The sequence below is a fragment of the Zerene cesonia genome, chromosome 14 (genome assembly GCF_012273895.1).
Source record: "Zerene cesonia ecotype Mississippi chromosome 14, Zerene_cesonia_1.1, whole genome shotgun sequence".
NCBI classification, from domain to species: Eukaryota; Metazoa; Arthropoda; class Insecta; order Lepidoptera; family Pieridae; genus Zerene; species Zerene cesonia.
Window position 1 is genome coordinate 2,234,026 of NC_052115.1, and position 19,504 is coordinate 2,253,529.

At 34.8% G+C, this 19,504-nt stretch overlaps 2 protein-coding genes across 3 annotated transcripts in view; both read left to right on the forward strand.

Moving 5' to 3' along the window:
- LOC119831902 (meckelin-like) overlaps positions 1 to 4,787 on the forward strand; it is a 7,468-nt gene extending 2,681 nt beyond the window's left edge. The window contains exons 4-16 of the mRNA XM_038355472.1: positions 59 to 77; positions 538 to 685; positions 971 to 1,105; positions 1,256 to 1,381; positions 1,680 to 1,767; positions 1,849 to 1,976; positions 2,455 to 2,678; positions 3,219 to 3,296; positions 3,493 to 3,527; positions 3,636 to 3,700; positions 3,858 to 4,006; positions 4,245 to 4,356; positions 4,716 to 4,787. Of these exons, the coding sequence (XP_038211400.1) occupies positions 59 to 77; positions 538 to 685; positions 971 to 1,105; positions 1,256 to 1,381; positions 1,680 to 1,767; positions 1,849 to 1,976; positions 2,455 to 2,678; positions 3,219 to 3,296; positions 3,493 to 3,527; positions 3,636 to 3,700; positions 3,858 to 4,006; positions 4,245 to 4,356; positions 4,716 to 4,787 (1,379 nt within the window). The remainder of the gene's footprint in view (positions 1 to 58; positions 78 to 537; positions 686 to 970; positions 1,106 to 1,255; positions 1,382 to 1,679; positions 1,768 to 1,848; positions 1,977 to 2,454; positions 2,679 to 3,218; positions 3,297 to 3,492; positions 3,528 to 3,635; positions 3,701 to 3,857; positions 4,007 to 4,244; positions 4,357 to 4,715) is intronic.
- Positions 4,788 to 7,342: 2,555 nt separating this feature from the next.
- Positions 7,343 to 17,406, forward strand: LOC119832099 (transitional endoplasmic reticulum ATPase TER94). 2 transcript variants are annotated; one of them, XM_038355717.1, is made up of 15 exons: positions 7,343 to 7,499; positions 7,786 to 7,891; positions 9,026 to 9,279; positions 9,687 to 9,879; positions 10,327 to 10,537; positions 11,578 to 11,790; positions 12,240 to 12,433; positions 12,850 to 13,014; positions 13,405 to 13,612; positions 14,049 to 14,176; positions 14,491 to 14,656; positions 15,036 to 15,205; positions 15,513 to 15,644; positions 16,015 to 16,169; positions 16,502 to 17,406. In XM_038355717.1, exons 1-15 carry the CDS (start codon positions 7,483 to 7,485, stop codon positions 16,599 to 16,601), a joined length of 2,412 nt encoding a protein of 803 aa, XP_038211645.1. In that variant the 5' UTR covers positions 7,343 to 7,482; the 3' UTR covers positions 16,602 to 17,406. The 2 variants fall into 2 exon arrangements, with proteins under 2 accessions (XP_038211645.1, XP_038211646.1); XM_038355718.1 differs by having other exon boundaries at positions 16,018 to 16,169.
- The last annotated feature ends 2,098 nt before the right edge of the window (positions 17,407 to 19,504 follow it).

Genomic DNA, 19,504 nt, shown 5'->3' on the forward strand with positions numbered 1-19,504 from the left:
CTATACTTATACATAAAGCTATTAGAATTTGTAAATGTAAATCTTTTATTTTTTTCAGAAAAGTCTGTGGCCTTCGGGTAGATTTAGAAAGTTTTTCTTTATCGAAAATATTTTTTCAATAACAGCAAATACAACAACGACTGTGTATTTACGGAAAATTATTTTTATTTTGCGGTAGGTTTTGTTCAAGTATTTATTAGGCCGCATTGGTTTCTTACATTAAAACGTTTTATAAGTGTTTCATTATTCAAGTTCAACGGTACAATATTTTGTCGCAATAATTCAAACGTCACGTAGAAAGAAAATGTGAAGTAGGTACTTTTGAAAGTTTTAACGAAAGACTTTTACCGTTTTGCACATAACATTTATAATTGCTGCCCTGCTCCTTTTTATCGTTGACAATATACCTAAAGCTTTATTCCTCTATAAATCCAACAAAAAAATAATTTTTCAATTCGGATGGTAGTTCTTGTTTTTGATTATCGCTTTCGTCCCAACCAAACGAACAGTTCAGCTTTACAATGTATTAATTTTCAGTGTTGAAAGAAAACAATCTGGGTCACTCGATGTGCATATTTCCATCGAGACTCACTACGCCACAAAATCTCCCATTTCCCAAGAAATTACTACGAGTCTCGTTGTGAAACATGAGATGCTATCCGCTGGCGTGCTTTGGGGACTGCAAGTTAGCCGCTCATTAATTACTTACTACGAGCTTTATTTATAATATTGTGTAACTGAACATTTAAAATATATTTCTCTTGGATTGTCCTACATGATTCTCGTTATATTTTATCTAGTTACATGCCATGGAAGCAATGGTTCATATTGTTTCATGGCATCTAGTGTATATTATTTAAGATATTTAGGTTTTAGGAGTAGGCTTTAAACGTGAAACATGTGATGTAATACCAAGATTCAGAAAAAGATACTCCGTATTAGGATTTTTGTATGTTTTTTATTATCGAAGGTTTGGGGAGGAGTTCTCTGTGCGCTGTTAACTCTTTACGCTATGGTTCAATGGCGTGGAGTTGTATACAGAGGTGGACTTCAAATTTCTCTGTTACCCATAATTTCTGGTTGCGTAGCGGATGGTTTATATTTCGTAAGTTCTTGTATTGTTATTAAATTTCCTGTTATGCCGTTTACTAGTTTGAATCAGTATTCTAAATTTTAAAAATAATGATAGCTAAAAGTCGTTCAGTACTTTTACATAATATTTTATTGTAATCTTTTTCAATACTGTATAATAAAGGCTGCGTTACTGTCAACACTTCATGCGTTAGCCGCAGAAGCAGGAGCCCTCGGAATAACTCTACCTTTGTCTGAGAATGAAGAGAGTACTATCAAAGCAATTACCATAGCTGTTTTGGTTTTAAAGGTTTGTGGATAATCAAATAATTGATAATTGTCTGTGGTTAGGAAAAGTTGTAGAGCGTTTATATACAAGTTTGTGTAGTTAAAATATTAGATAGTAAAATATTTTATGACAATTTGGGTAGACTGACTAAATTTTCTTTACTATGAAAGGTGGCTTATATATTTGACATGCTTTCTATTAATAATTAATAACATTTATTTAAAATTATAGAGAAAGTACGCAAATTCCTATACAATTAATTTGTTTTTAATTTGAATTTTAATTCTGAAGGTATTATTATTTCGAATTATTGTTTTAGATCGTTAAAGTGGCTTGGATGAATTGGAAGCAGTGTCAGTGCGATATTTTCTTTATCGATTGGTCTGAACATAATCCACCTGTGTCAGGTAAGTTGTATTGATATTTCATTAGAATTTTACCTTATCCATGTGAAAATGTACTAACGATATTGGAAACGCAATTTATAGATTCATCAAAAAATAATAACACATATGATTGGAGATCTGTTTTATTAGCCCGGGAATGGATGGAAATGCAAACAGTTAGGCGGGTCTGTCCTGTGGCTACGATTACGCTTACGTTATTGATTTTACATGTAAGTTATATGGTCATATAAAATGGCGTATATTTTATTGTGAAAGTACTAAGTTTCCTTTTATTTCGATTACTTTGAAGGTTTGACCTATTTCAGAATTTCAAAGAGATTAAGAACAAATTCTAGGAAATGTTATGAGAATCATTTTCTCGGTGAAATTTTGGTCACTCAATTATTTCGGATATAAAGTTAATTTTTCTACCGAATTCTAGACAGATCCAAGACCAGACCAGTCCTCATAATTACGCTAATTGAAATATCATTATTATTTTAGCTATCAGATAAGCTAAGCAGAAAATATATCAGGAAGTAATGAAATTAGCTTGTAACCTTTTAGTTTAACATAGTATTTATTATATTGTCTGTGGTTTTACTGAGTTAACATTGAAGTTGTTTTTATAAGCATTTTTTGGAAATTTATCTTGCGTATTGAGCTAAAGTATGTATGTGTCTATTGTTACAAATAAATTTTTCCAAGATATTAGATGGCTGGCAGACATATCTACCGAATAGTGAAGGATACACCTGGGTTATTGGATCTCTATCGTGGTGGTCGTCTTACACCTTCATATTTTTAATAAATTGGTTGAAGGATAGATTCTTTACTTCTCCCATCACAAGGCTGGCGAAGGTTTGCTCCGGTGTAGAAATGTCATTGTTAGTATTTCAGGAGGAATATTATGCGCATTACGTTCATGGAAGGTAACTGAATTTTTGGCACGCTTTTATTAACTTCACAGTCTAGTATTATGTTATCTGTGGCTTCACTAAGGTTGTACGTTTCTGTGTAACGACTCGATTTTGACTCAATTTCAACAGATAGATTAATTCAAACATTTTACACTTATATAAAATCGGTGTCAATACAATAATTATAATAAAATAATAATAAAAGCTAGGATTAAATATTGAAAGTGTGTGTTTTTAGTTCATTTATTCATTCATTATTTTAAAAATCATTGCTGAAATCTTGAATTTCGTATTTTTTATTTGTTCAACAGAGTGCGTTTATCTTTTGAATACTATAAAATACGTAGGTACATTAAATGATGTGTTTTAGACCCATTAAGTATGCCTACCCACCTGTGAAAATGATGATTTACTTCAATTTGTTGCATGTTTTAATTATTATTGTAAGACAGACATGGTCATATTAGATAGATATTGTTCATAGCTTTCAATATGTTTAAGATTATGCTTATTTGAAAATTAAAGGATTTCTATTTAAGCCTTTGATTTTAGAAGTGATGAAGGCGGTGGTAGTTTGAAAATATCTGGACCATTGGCAACTTGTCGTCTTGTATGTGCACCGCAAGTGAGGTATTTATATAATCGTTGAAACCGATATATTTACTAAGCTTTAATTTGTTTCGATTTTATTATCATTATTATTATTTATAGTATAAGGGAACGCTGATTTAACCAAAAGAAATTACCATAAAATAATAAAGTGCAATATTTAGCAGTATGCAGTTAGCAATATTTTAGATGCATTAAACATCTCTTTGTTTTACAGGATTGTGTACAAGAAATTAGCAAACACGCAATACGGTAATTAAAATTTTAATTTGTGTTTCTTTCATTTATAGATAGTTACTGATAAGTAATTAGGTTGGTATATGTAAATATATGCATTAATATCTGCTTGTTTTGTTTTAGGGTTAGGTGATAATAAATCAAATCGCATACTTTTGACACGCTTTTTGGCTGCATTTTTTGAAAGGGTATGAATTTTATGTATGAAAGCTGACGGTTTTAAATTTAATTAATTTAAGCAATAAAATCTCACCATAAACTCAAGCATATTAATTAAAATCGGCAAACAACTCTACCGCAATAATTTTTAATTTTGTGTAAGAATTTTTGTATTACATATTTCAGGCTCTGGATGGTTTAAATTGGGTTGCCATAGAACGTACTGTACTCGAAAGGTTATTAGATGTAGAGTTAACTAATAGAGAGGGCAGTAATACCAGCACTTTGTTGTATGATATAGACAGTAATGTGCCATCTTGCTTCGCTGTAACCTGGTGAGTGAAAATCTGTATAAAAAATAAAGTAAGTAGAGAATATCTTCATGATTGTTTTATGAAACAAAATTAAACATTTCTACGTCCGGGAAACTAAAAAAAACTTTTGTCTTTCGTTTTGAACTACTAAAATGTTGTGGAATTAACTTGTATAAAAGTTAATTACAATCAAATTGTATTTTGATTATTAATATACGGCTAAAAATGAATGGTTTTCATGATAATTTTTCTCGGAAAGGTGGGGTGAGGAATGGACGCTGGCAACTTTTGATGCTATGCTATTTGGATGCATATTGATAGCTACAGGACATGTACTGATGGCTACTGTGATTACTCTTATATTATGGCAGGTATGATGATGACTAAATAGTTCGATAAAAATCTTAGGCCAGATATGTTTGTCAGGTTTAAGTTTCAATTGATGCTAATGTATAAGTTTAATATGTCTAAGTTTAATATATCTGCATAATTTCCCTAGAATTAAACACAGTCCGCTTTATGAAATTTAAAGAAGTATAAAGTGGTGAAGTTTACAAGAATAATAAAAAGGTATTTTTCAACTTAAATTTCATCACTCTACATTTAAAAATTGATATATTTGATATAATACATTAACGGTTTACATACTGATATTATGATGTTTATGTCAACTATTATTATAATAAGTATTAAAATTTATCTTTTTATTAGGGATATGGTTTATTTCCAGATTATGAAGCAAATTCGACAGTGGTTTGCTCATAGAAACCTACGGAACAAAACTGATATTGAAGTTGTTTAATCGATACAAATTATAAATGATTTGCAAAGATTTGAAAAAGTTTATTACCATAATACATTTGGTCCTTCTAAGTAGCATTTCGCGTGTTGGGAATGTTGGCGAAAAACTAAATTCAGAGATATTGTTAAAGAAAACTATTTTTTCCAGTACAAAAGTCCCTACGAGAGAAGGTCCCCTTTACAATTTTTTAGTGAATCTATGTAATGTTCTACTCGAGGATTTTTCAAGTAGCAGGATTCCTAGTTATATGAAAGTTCTGAGGAAGAGCTTGAAAGGGTTAGGTTCCGGATTTCTACTGAAATTAATGATTAGAAGATTTCGCAAGAAATTATTAAAATTATCGATATACACAGGGGCAGTTATAAAGCCGAAAATAAAACAATTTCTAGAACTATTAAAAGAAGGCAAGCCTCGGAGAAGAGATTTATTTATTGTACTTAACGCGTTATACAGCGTAAATCTTGACAACAAAATGGATAATTATATTTATATAATGAAAAAGTACGGTTACTGGGACAAAAGTCATCTTTACATTCAGACCAGGAAAATGTTTAAAAATATCATATTTCGGACTATAAATAAACAAACAAGAAATGTTAGAAATGATATTCAATTGAAATTCAAACTTGCTGTAATTGAATACATGAAGGATCGGCAAATATGAACGCAATATAATTTTTACCTAGAATAATTAAAATGCATTGCGTGAAATGAAAATGCTAACTAGATATTAGGTATTATTCGTATAGCGAAATAGAATGCAGGTTCATGTAAGATGTAGACTTTTACTTTTTGTTGTGACGTTAAATGCTTACGTTAAAGATTTTTCAACTGTGGACGCTAAAGCAGAAAGAAAAAAAATCTCATTACAAGGAATATACCCAAATATTTTAAGAACGAAAATAATTTTTGAGACATTCCTAAAGAACTTTTTAGATTTGCTGACAACGGACTTTCCGGAGAAGAAACTTAGAAAATATTGCAGAATTTTATACAAACAGCTCAGATATTTGGAGTTCAAAGATGCTAGAAAACTGGCGAAGCATGTGAAATCTCTATCGCATATGTATCAAGACGAAATAAAGAATGAATTAAAATCATATAGAAACGAAGTTGACAATGCTACGGAAAGCAGAACAGCTTTTTTTGAAGCCATCAACGAAGCCTTCACTCTAAGAGAGCATATGTTATTCGATGACTACTTGTATGATTTAAAAAATTATGGCACAGAGGATAAATTATACATCCATGAAGAAACAAACAATCTTCTTAGAAATGTTATTATAGGAAGTATTTTAAAGTTAAGTGGAAGGTCACAAGATAATATAGCAAAGAAACTAAAAAAAGCAATCAGGGAATACAATGGCGAATCATTATCATCATCAGTTTCGTCTCCAGATTCATCATCATCGTCATTATCATTTTCAGATTATTTTATGAAATAAGCTTCTTAGCAGTTAAGAAAGAAATAATAAATATAAAATATAATTTATAGCCTTTTTATTTTCCCTACATATTTCGAATCTATATAAAAATATCCCAAAATATATTTAGTTTAAAATTTTACGGTTCTTTTGCCTAAAGAAAAATATAAGATCGGTTCAGGTTATAAAGAAGGTTATTAAAAATCTATTTATGTATGTAAATAATACAATAAAATTTTGTTGAAAAAAGCTTCCACTACACTACATTATAAAAAAAAGTCTGACTCCATTTGCTGGTGGCTATCTTGAGTTTGAATTTCTTCAATAACAAAGATGTTTTCTAGGCGAATCCTTTCAATTAATACATGTATTGAAGGCATTAAGAAAAACATTTAAACCGTAATTTTGCTGTGGCCACCATCTTTCAATATCATCTATTTTCCTCAAACATATCCTAAAAACATAACCGACTAATTCACATTTCAATAAAATAAATAATCTATTCATCATCATCATCATCATCAGCCCATATATGTTCCCACTGCTGGGACACAGGCCTCCTATGAGGGTTCAGGCCATAATCCACCACGCTGGCCAAGTGCGGGTTGGCAGATGTCACATGTCGTCGAACTTTTAATTCTTGGACATGCCGGTTTCCTCACGATGTTTTCCTTCACCGTTTAAGCGGTGGTGATGTTATCCACATGCGCAGATAAATTGAAAAATCAATTTATTTCCTGCACGCTCGCCCGGTCTCGAACCCCGACTTATCGATTTTGAAGTCCGAGGTTCTCACCACTGAGCCACCACTGCTTTTATATAATAATCTATTACTTTTAATAAAAAAAAATATTAAATTTTTTCCGAAAATTCCACTAAGACATTTTGACCGACACACAGTTTTTGTAAATGAAATAAATTAGGTGTATGACTACCAAAACAGAATCAATAATCGTTTATAGTAATATTTATAATAATCAGAACTTTGTGTGTTTAATTTATTTTCTACAAAAACATCATATTATAATATTACCTATAATTGTTTTAAATTATTTATATTAAAATCGGTATGAAAGTGCACATTACCGATTTATAGTAGTCATAGACAAGTGTGCAATAATATGGTAACACTGAGTCATTATCGATAGTGAACAAATGAAATACGGCAACGTCACGCATTCATGAAGTTGTTGAAGTGAATTGTGAATAGTCATTCGGCGTTTTTGAAAAATTTGTAAATTTATTAATTGAATCTTTATTTTCTACAAAATATGGCTGATAACAAAAGGTAAGAATTGATACAAACTTTTAAGAAATTGCGCTAAATCAATTAAAGCATCAGTAATTTCATTTGCGGTAATCACCGTATCAAAACTTCGAATTGGCTTGTCATCATGTCCAACAAAGGTAATTCTGTATTTAAAGCAGAAGTTATGAAATGTTACTACAAATCATAGCTATTTTCTATTTACTATTATTTGTATGCACTCTAATGCTAGTGAAAAATTCTTATAATTTGGGGTCGCCCATAATTTTGGGTTATGCTTAATTGTTTTTTGATGTTTTACTTGTAGCCCCGATGATCTTTCCACTGCAATCCTCCGCCGCAAGGACAGGCCAAACCGTTTGATCGTCGAAGAGGCCGTCAGCGATGATAATTCAGTTGTTGCGTTATCACAGGTCAGTCCTTTGTCATTATTTTTTTCATTGATGCCACAGATACACTCACTATACTCTGTGGTTATCTCAAATTGTAAGCATATGTATATTTAACACTTATTCTATTCACTTTTAGTCCCTCACAAGTCATGTAATATGTTACCAATATTTTAATGGTGCTCATAGGTCATTGACCTAAGTTCTATTTCGAACCTAAATAAGCTATTCAAGTAGAACCAAGTACCAGACCAGTTGATTGATAAGCAAAATATTGAGCATAAAGAGTTTTTTATTTAAAACAAGGAGGTTCTGTCGTCTATGTCATTATGAATTCCTATGTATAACTTATAGTGAATGCAAAGCATATTCAAGAGGATGCATGTGAAATTTTTTATAAATGAAACATAATAATCCTATAAAATTGAAATTGCTTGATATAAGAATTATATTTAAAGAGGCAACAAATGGCATAAATAACTAGTAATTTTAGATAAATCCTATATCTTTGTGTTTATAAAACATATATTAATTCAAATCTTTACTTGTAAAAGTCTCTCTCACAAGTGAAAAATTGAACTTATATATTCTCCAAGCAATAAAAGTTTGATGACATGTGACATCTGCCAACCCATACTTTGCCAGTGTAGTGAATTACGGCTTGAACCCTCATATAAGACATGTGTAGTCGGCACATTTGTGGCTGATGATGAACTAGAAGTAAAAATTGTCAAAAAAATGTATTGTTCTTTCTATGATGCAATATTGTAATTGAGGAACATTATTTAAACCATCTCCTGTTTATAAACCTAATAATAATTTCTATAAACATTATATTAGCAGAATTTAATTTAATGTTGTAATATGTTTTATATTAAAACAACATCCTCCATTATCACATGATATATGCTAGATTTTGTTGAGTAGCAACTGCAATTCCTAGTGTTCATTGTCATACAACAGTTTAACAAATATTTTTGTTATAGTTTTGTTGTTGCTTGTGGGGTTATTTATTGCTATTTAGTATGTCATGATTTTATTGAACCATTTTTTAATTCTGGTTTCTACTTTATTTTTATGATCAGATTCTATATATCAGGGCCTATTCATTTGTCTATTACTAGTTTATTTATGTTTATGTTCTATCATCTTGTGTAGGCTAAAATGGAACAGCTCCAACTGTTCCGCGGTGACACAGTGCTCCTGAAGGGCAAGCGGCGTAAGGAGACGGTCTGCATCGTTCTGTCAGACGACAACTGCCCTGATGAAAAGATACGCATGAACCGCGTTGTGCGAAACAATCTTCGGGTGCGGCTCTCCGATGTGGTGTCCATCGCCCCCTGCCCTTCAGTCAAGTACGGAAAACGTGTACACATTCTGCCGATTGATGATTCCGTTGAAGGTTTGACTGGGTAAGTAAATGTGAATTTCTATTTTTACTAATATATGATTTTCATTTGAACCTTTGACAGGTAGTATTGACAATAATTTTAAATTGCACAATGCATGTGTGTAAGAATTCTATTGTTTGATTCTTTCAAGGTTTTTGTAGCTGCTCTCTGGCGCAGTGATTAATGTGTGTACAATAATATTGCAATTTCCCTAGTTGGAATCCCAATTAAAAATTGTAAAAAAATGTATAAAACATGTATTTTTTATGGGCAGAAGAGAATTCATGAACCACAAAAATTAAATGTACCTTGCTTTTTCTTCTTTAAGTATTCAACAAAGTAGATTGCTTTGTCCATATAACCAGTTTATTTTATCCTACACTTGTACTGTGTACAGAACAAAATAAAGATGAAATCATGAATTTCAGAAACCTATTCGAAGTATATCTAAAACCGTACTTCATGGAGGCATACCGCCCCATCCATCGTGACGATACATTTATGGTGCGAGGTGGCATGCGTGCCGTCGAGTTCAAAGTGGTCGAGACTGATCCCGCTCCATACTGTATCGTTGCCCCCGATACAGTTATACACTGCGAGGGAGAGCCGATTAAACGAGAGGTATGTTTGTCTTTATGTAGGGGACTTGTAATAGAGAATAGTTGTGAGTGCAAAATAAATTAAATATGTAGGTCTGTAATAGAATTTGTATTGGATGTTGTTTAACTGTGATATGAAGGTGGAATTCTTTAAAAAAAAGATCATTACATATAATGGAATAAATTATCGACTTAATTTTTTATATTCTAATTTAGGTCTGATGGTTCATCAACCAATTCACCCTTTATTCATTCATTAAAGAATAGATTCTCTAATTTTTTATCATAATTGCATTTGCACTTTATTTCTCTAATAATTTTTCTAATGTAAAGAAAGCTCATTGAAATTAAATTTGGAAGTGACTTGTTCTTGACTGTTCCAACAAATAACATATAACAATTCGAGCGTATTCTATACGAGTTTGTCTAACTTAAACCAAGCATTTAAACACAAAAACCGACTCGCCAGGAGGAGGAAGAAGCGCTGAACGCGGTGGGCTACGACGACATCGGCGGGTGCCGCAAACAGCTGGCGCAGATCAAGGAGATGGTGGAGCTGCCGCTGCGCCACCCCTCGCTGTTCAAGGCGATCGGCGTGAAGCCGCCCCGCGGGATTCTCATGTACGGGCCCCCGGGGACGGGCAAGACCCTCATAGCCAGGGCCGTGGCTAATGAGACCGGTGAGTGCTATGCTTATGGATGGAATGTTTGGATAAAATAGGTCGGTTCAGAACCATTTTGTGACATGAAATTTAAACGATTTAAGCCATGCAATACCATTGGTTCTTTACTTTTATGTAATAGTAAGCTAAAATTAAATATTCTGTGTTTCGCGGTAAGGATTTCTGAGTAAATCATATTTTTTTATGATTCATAATGAAAACACAAAGGTATTTGATATTCCCATTCTTAGTTGGATCGTGTTTTATAAGATTGTATGGAATTGTCCTTTTGGTGTGAATATGCGAGACTTCTCAGTAGTAAATATAAATATAAGTAAATATAAATATGTATGTAAAATTTCATTTTAGAGTATAATATGAATGAATACATTTCGTCTTTAATATCAATAAAAAGTATTTTCATGATTTTATATTTATTAAGTAGGTAGAATAATGTATAAGTAGATGTAAAGCAATTTATAGACATATACATCATGTACATTATGATTCTTTGGTGTATTGCCAGTTGCATACCATGAATTATGTATTTACTGGTTGACAAGTGATGCCAATTTAATCATGGTCTGTTGATTAGTGTAAATGCATTTTAATTGTCTGCTTAATTCACTTTATGATTCGTAATCTTGATTTTTCCTATTATATTGACAGCCATATAGCAATCTTAAAATATATGTATTGGATACAAAAGAAATTAATAAACACATAGTTTAATTTTTAAGTTTTTTGTAAACTTTTTTTGACCATATTGAACATTATTGCAACATAATATGGAATGATTATTAAATTAAAATTTTTAATCATTATACCTAACATATGTAAACTGTTATAAAAAAAATTGTGTTTATGAGAATATGGCAGACAATGTGTACTAATTTTCTTGGATTAAAAGTAATTTTATACAATTATTTCTAATGTTGATCTGTGGTGTTGTATCCTATCATAGATTTGGTATCTTGTATCTTGTTTTTCGTCATATCGCTCTCGATTAGAGACAGGTTTTACGTATGCTATTATAATATAATGTATTTCCCGCGCAGGCGCGTTCTTCTTCCTCATCAACGGGCCGGAGATCATGTCGAAGCTGGCCGGCGAGTCCGAGTCGAACTTGCGCAAAGCGTTCGAGGAGGCGGACAAGAACTCGCCCGCCATCATCTTCATCGACGAGCTGGACGCGATCGCGCCCAAGCGGGAGAAGACGCACGGCGAGGTGGAGCGCCGCATCGTGTCGCAGCTGCTCACGCTTATGGATGGTGGGTGCTTTGCGAGACTATTTAAATGGGGTGTTCTTTTGGAATACAGTTTTGTGTGTGTTTTTTTTAGGGTGAACGGGTGGTGTGTTTCATAAACTGGTTGTACTTGTTAGTTGTAGTGTGTTGTTACATATAGCATTTAAAAATTTGAACTTGAGGTCAGGATATTCCAAAAGTATTTTTCAATTTGTAGGTTAAGATTATAAAAAACAGAAGTTGTATACAATATCTGTACATACTTGATTTTTAGATTTTATTATTTTGTGGCTTGTGGACTACCTAATTTATCCGGTCCGCGTCTCCAATGTCTAAGAAATAGGTTCGGCTTAGGGTCTCCAGCAAAGAGGCTATTCTATTATTTTTACTATTTATATCCTAGAAACACGAAGTCTTATATAGTATAAAATTGGTTCTAATCATACATTAAATCCGCTACTATCGCCCGACAGGCATGAAGAAGTCGTCGCACGTGATTGTGATGGCGGCGACGAACCGGCCGAACTCGATCGACCCGGCGCTGCGCCGCTTCGGGCGCTTCGACCGCGAGATCGACATCGGCATTCCCGACGCGACCGGCCGCCTCGAGATACTGCGCATACACACCAAGAACATGAAGCTCGGCGACGACGTCGACCTCGAGCAGGTCACCGCTCAATATCATGACTTAACAAAATGCTAACCGCTAACACAAAAAAAAATAAAATGTTAAACCACTTTCTGCATTTAACTAGACCGAATTTAAATTTGGAATACGCACACCTGGGAGGTACCAGCTTTTAAATAAAAAAAAATTCAAAATAGGTTTACCCAGTAAGAAGTTCGCAGTTAACAAAGCCAGAAAGAAAATGCAGTTGATTCGATTAGATGATTGGAGTTTATGCTGTGTATTCAACTGTTAAAGTTAAATATTTGGCCTTATGTTCAACAAATAAGTGTTAGCAAGATTTACTGATACGCTGCACACCTTCTGTCTATTACAGTTTCAAATTATTATTATATATACATATATAACATTTATTAATAAACAATGTTGTAATAATTTATGTGTTTTGTATACAGATCGCGGCCGAATCGCATGGTCACGTGGGCGCTGACTTGGCGTCTCTGTGCTCTGAGGCTGCGCTGCAGCAGATCCGCGAGAAGATGGACCTCATCGACCTCGAGGACGACCAGATCGACGCGGAGGTGCTCAACTCCCTCGCCGTCTCGATGGATAACTTCCGTGTAAGTTATCGTTTCTATACTTTATCGTATTTCTTTTGGAAACGAGGGTAGTAGGTGGGAAAGTGTAAAAATAAATTATTATAGAGTTTAACTTGATATACAATATGGAATATAAATAATACATATATTATACATTATGTAAGATAGGGATGGATATTAATCGTTTACTATGTCAGTTTTACTTAGTTGTGTCTTTTACATTAGGTTTAAATTAAATTTTATATCTACCAGATTAAACTTAATATATAGTAGTTCTGAAACAAAAATAAAGCAATTTGGTTCGGTTGCGTAGCATTTTCTTTGTTTTGCCATATTCTTAATGAAACGATTAGCCATTAATCAGTTCTGATATTTATCATTTATAACACTAATGGATATGTGTGTGCGCAGTACGCGATGACGAAGTCGTCCCCGTCGGCGCTGCGCGAGACGGTGGTGGAGGTGCCCAACGTGACGTGGACGGACATCGGCGGGCTGCAGAGCGTCAAGCGCGAGCTGCAGGAGCTGGTGCAGTACCCGGTGGAGCATCCGGACAAGTTCCTCAAGTTCGGCATGCAGCCCTCGCGCGGCGTGCTCTTCTACGGCCCGCCCGGCTGCGGTATGTACACCTTTTAGAGACGACTCTGTCAACTCCGCAATGCTGTACATCGGGTGTTACGGTCCCGGGCTTTGGGAATTCTGCAATGCTGCTTTGCTTACTGACTATAAGAATACAACTGTAGTGTTCACAACTACAACTCTAAAACCTGCCTAGTGCCTAGATTGAGGCAAAGTCCCACCTTCACCATGTCCAACAATCGATCGGACGGGTCTGATGACATTGACGGTTCCGCCAACTCTGGGTTATTTAAGACATGATCTTAGTATCTTGTTATATATATAGGAATGTTTGTCATTGCGCTACTCAAAATTAATTCAAAATAATTTTTCTTTCTCCAATAGACAATCTACACTGCCCCTGACTGACAGTGAATGAATTTACTCTGAATGTTTGAGTTACCTAACTATTTAAATTTTTTTTTTGTTTCCATCAGGTAAGACATTGTTGGCCAAAGCCATCGCCAACGAGTGCCAAGCCAATTTCATCTCAGTGAAGGGCCCCGAGCTGCTCACGATGTGGTTTGGTGAATCTGAGGCTAACGTGCGCGATATCTTCGACAAGGTACTTTGAACTATATGAATTAACAAATCTATATGAATTATTATGATTTTTTTTTTTTAATTTGTACTTTGAGTATAACAAGCACAAAATTAAGTTTAGAACATGTAACATATACGTTATTACGAAAGAATGAACCTTTTTTAATCATTTTATATCAATTACTATTGGTGTGGAATTATCAAAAAAGTAAATATTATCCGAGTCAGATCTCGAATCCAATAATAAACATGTATATATCAGAAATAAATCGGAACAAAATAGTAACTTGAAATAAAAGCAAATATCAGAATTGAACGTATTGTGCGCGTGCGCAGGCGCGCAGCGCGTCCCCGTGCGTGCTGTTCTTCGACGAGCTGGACTCCATCGCGAAGTCGCGCGGCGGCTCCGTGTCGGACGCCGGCGGCGCCGCCGACCGCGTCATCAACCAGATCCTCACCGAGATGGACGGCATGGGCGCCAAGAAGAACGTCTTCATCATTGGTGAGTGCGCGCCACACCAACCCTCACACTCGTCTCCTTCACTCTCTTTGCTTGCAACAAAACATCAAATAGGGTAATATGTAATCCAATAAATAAACAAAAAAAAAAACTCTTGTGAATACGTTTATAATTAATGTCAATTTCTAATAGGTTTAAGTTATTGGATATATGTATATAATTTTGTTTTTTTTTTCCATGGTTTTCAGTAGTAAGTAACTGAACTTAATGTTCACTCCTACATGGCATTGTGTCGTGTATGTTGCACAGCATTTTATAATATAAATTTATGAATTAGGGTGCAATGCCATGAAACCTATCTACGTAACCTATAAGCATTTAAATGTATAAAATTAAAAATGCAATGGAAATGTGTGTGCAGGCGCCACGAACCGGCCCGACATAATCGACCCGGCGATCCTGCGGCCGGGGCGTTTGGACCAGCTGATCTACATCCCGCTGCCGGACGAGAAGTCGCGCGAGGCCATCCTGCGCGCCAACCTGCGCAAGTCGCCCATCGCCAAGGACGTCGACCTCTCCTACATCGCTAAGGTGCGTGCGTGACTCATTAATGGGTGGTACTTTGAAGAGTGAGGTTTTGTTTTTGTTGGAAATCTTCAATGTTTGATTTATTGAAACTTTGAAAAACTGTAACTTATTTAAATTTCCTATCTATTTTGAACTCTTCATATACGAGAGAATAAACATTTGTAATTGACATGTATTCAATTTAACATGTTTCCTATTGGCATAATGTATATTTTTTTTTTTTATAATTTACATAACATTAAATTTATCCATTTTTTTTAACATATAAAATTTATAATACTTAAGTGTGTAAGCATATAATATGTGGCAGGTGACGCAAGGGTTCAGCGGCGCCGACCTGACGGAGATCTGCCAGCGCGCGTGCAAGCTCGCCATCCGGCAGGCCATCGAGGCCGACATCACGCGCGAGCGCGGCCGCGCCGCGCAGCCCGCCGGCATGGACGTGAGTGTACACCACTCTCGAGTCTCAACACATCATTCGAACTCAAACATTTACTTATTCAATTATACTTCTTATAGAAGCACTTTTGGACTGCACTTTTGTTTTGAGGATGGTGCTAAAAATTTTTGCAATAATTTATATTATATTAGATGCACGCAGTGGCCGCACATTCCACACCAAAAAGAAATTTTTTCAAAAAATATATTTTTTACCATTTTGTTTCATCAATGTGTTTAGTGTGGTTTTTGGTACATGTATATTATGCAATTATATTAATATTTAAAATTATCACATATTGCGTTAGTGTTATATTATTTGAATAGATCTGTGTATGTATATGTGTGACTGTTTGACACGTTGCGTTCGGCAGATGGACGAGGAGGACCCGGTGCCGGAGATCAGCCGCGCGCACTTCGAGGAGGCGATGAAGTTCGCGCGCCGCTCCGTCTCCGACAACGACATCCGCAAGTACGAGATGTTCGCGCAGACGCTGCAGCAGAGCCGCGGCTTCGGGACCAACTTCAGGTACACCAAGTCGTACTACTTACAATATGCCGATTGAGATATATGCTCTTTGTTCTCTGTCAACACTTAGGGTTTAAAGTGTGTGTGTGGTACATGAGTTACATGGGATTTTTTTTACAAGAATACTGATTATTGCGTGCGTTGTATGCACAATGTATTTATTTATTTACTTACTTATGTAAATTCTCTATTCTACCAACACGAAATATATCCGTGTATTCCAGTTATGGTTTGTACATTTGTGGTGAAAATCTACACGCGATATAACATCACGCTGCGACCAATGAGATAATGTGGCAAATGTTGTTAACGAATGTGACGCGTGCCGGCAGGTTCCCGTCGAGCGGCGGCGCGGCGGGCGGCACGGGCACGTCGGGCGGCGACCAGCCCACCTTCCAGGAGGAGGCCGGCGACGACGACCTCTACAGCTAGGCGCGCACACACGCGCACGCGCACACACACGCGCACGCGCACTTGTGTCGCACATGCACTACGCCGGGACGGGGACTGCGATGTGACCGCTTTATACGTCCGAATGACCGATTTAAATTCCTCTATATTCACATGCTAATTTTATTATTCGGTCTGTTATGGACTAGGTCTTTATTATAAATTCACACTGTTGAGTAAAATGTCATTGCAAATATTAAACTGCTTACAGAATATGTTGTACTTCTAAAATTCATTTAATTGTTTACATGACGCAATGGGATGTTATAAAATTTTATAAGTGCATTGTGGTACAAGTGTACGTTGCAAGTTCCGGTTTATATCTAAATTGAACGATACAATAAGACCAAATATATGTGACTCGAATGTCTCTTAACGGATATTTCTAAACCGCAGGTTCGGAAACATTACATTAAACACGTAAAACATTTTATTTCATTGCATCGTTCAGTTTGGAGCAGTCGTAGTGCGGTCGCGAAGCGGTTTTCAGTTTTAGGACTGAGTTTATTGTAATTTAAGAATTATTCAGTAATTGTATGGGTCTTGGAATGTCACGATGCAGCAAAATTATCCAAAAAGCGGCGCAAACAGAAAGCGCCGAGAAATCCTTACTTTAATGTATTTATTTAAGGTTGCTTTGGATTAGTCTAATTGTTTGTGAGGTATGTTACATTTGAACACATTGATTGTTGTTACCTGTAATGGCAGATCGTGTGCGTAGCCGTCGCTTGTCGACATTACACAGTATCGCAGTGATTTTTTAATAAAAGATTTTTATAGATCTAAATGCTGTTTTATTTATTAATCTATCTTTACTTCCAAATGATTAATGTTTCACATTATGGTTCAATCCAGACGACGTTTAATTCCACTATACACACTTTATTAAACGGATTTCTGTAATTATATAAAAATATATATAAGATATTCAATGAATTAATGTTATATCACTATCTCAAAATTTCAATAATTAATATTCTTATATTAACCATTTGGTTGATAATTGTTTTTGTTTATTAATTTTTATTTGGACCACCAAACAGTGAGGCAAGAACCGTCTCTGTCGCATCTTATGACATCAGATTCAGCCCTTTGATTCATGTTCCCACTAAAGGGACACAGGCCATCTTTGAGGGCTTTGGTCTGGTCATAATATTCCGTCAAACTTTGATTCTTCGTGATGTCGGTTTCTTCACGATGATGTCCTTCGCTGTTTCAAACGGGCGTAGCTATCGCCGTATTAAAGGCGGATCAATTATACTGGGCACCCGGCTTTCAGGCACTTTGAAGGCGGATATTTCAGTTATTTGTTTTGTTGTGGTCACACCCATCCCCATTTTATACAGGGCTCCCCTAGGAGTCACTACAGCGCTGAGTGGTGTTCTAGATTATTTGAAATTTCTATTTCCTGGTCACTCGTCTAGTCTCGAACCCCCGAGTTTTCGATAAGTGTTAGGTGGTGGGGACCACTGCTTTTTTTTGCTTCAAGGACTTGGCATACACTTTTACGCTTTCTTGCATCTAAAAGCAATCGATCAGAGAAATAGAAAATTGATTTGCCCCTTTCTTATAAGGAAAGTGGAAATAAAACTAGTAAAATATTACATGACTCCCCTGACTTGAAAGTGTGAGTTCCCCTAGTACAAAAGTTTCGAATATTTCAAACTTTCTTTAACGAATACTAACGTCTGTTATGTCATCTTGTATCCGATTTTAAATTTGTACTTCCAGCGGTTTTCGAGAAAATCCAGAAAAATGGTTGCCTTAAATTTTTAGTTTTTATAGCATTGAAATTCTATCCTATTTATTTATTTTATTTATTTATTTATGCTTTATTGTTTTGGAATATTTACAAATTGAGAATTAACCTAGGGAACATTATCACAAGTGGCGGTCTTATCGCTAAATAGCGATTTGTTCCAGACAACCGGTTGTACTGAGAGAAGTTAAAATAGAGGATAGGAGTAGGGAAGAGCATATATATACAACGAAATAAATAAATAAATAAAATTTCTTATATTAATTTCATTACAGTAAAAATATATATTGTATTTTCATACATATATACATACACAAATAGATGTAAATAGCTACATACATAAAAATAATGAATATAATAAAAAGTGAAATATAATGAATATACGTACATTGATCTAAGAACGACAGGAAAAATAATAATTATGAACCATTGTTTTAAAAACATTTAAAGATTGAGCCTTCTTTATTGGTTCCGGCAATGCGTTCCATAGCTTAATCGCCCGAACGGTGAAGGAACTACCGAAGAAGCTTGTATGATGAGCTGGCATTCTCAGTCGGAGCATCTCAGATGAGCGAACAGAATCTCCGTTATCTCCGTCCCCTGAACACGAAATTATCTTTAAGATATTTTGGTGTTTTGGGGTTAAACAAGATCCTACTAATATTTATAAATGCGAAAGTTTGTAAGGATGCGTTTGTTGCTCTTTCACGCAAAAACTGCTGAACGGATTTTCATGAAACTTTACATTAATATAGCTTTCATATCAGAATAACATAAGAAGTTAAAATTTAAAGGATTGTTCATAATTTGGTGATAATATTATAACGATAACTGTCAAGTAAGTCGAAAAAAAATCAGCCCCCTAAGAGCTATATTGGCGTGCGATGCCCGGCGTTGGAGTTACACAAAGATAATTACTGTAGGATTATTTGTCTTAAATAGTTCTAAATAAAAGACCGTGACAGCATATATCTTTCTTTTATGTATAAGTCACTATGATGAAAGTAGTGAACCTAACATATAATTTAATCGGATATTTTTTAACAATGCATATTATACTTAGTCTGGCCATAAATACTGTTACACTTAATTATAAAAAAATATTACATTTGAATTTCGAATCTGT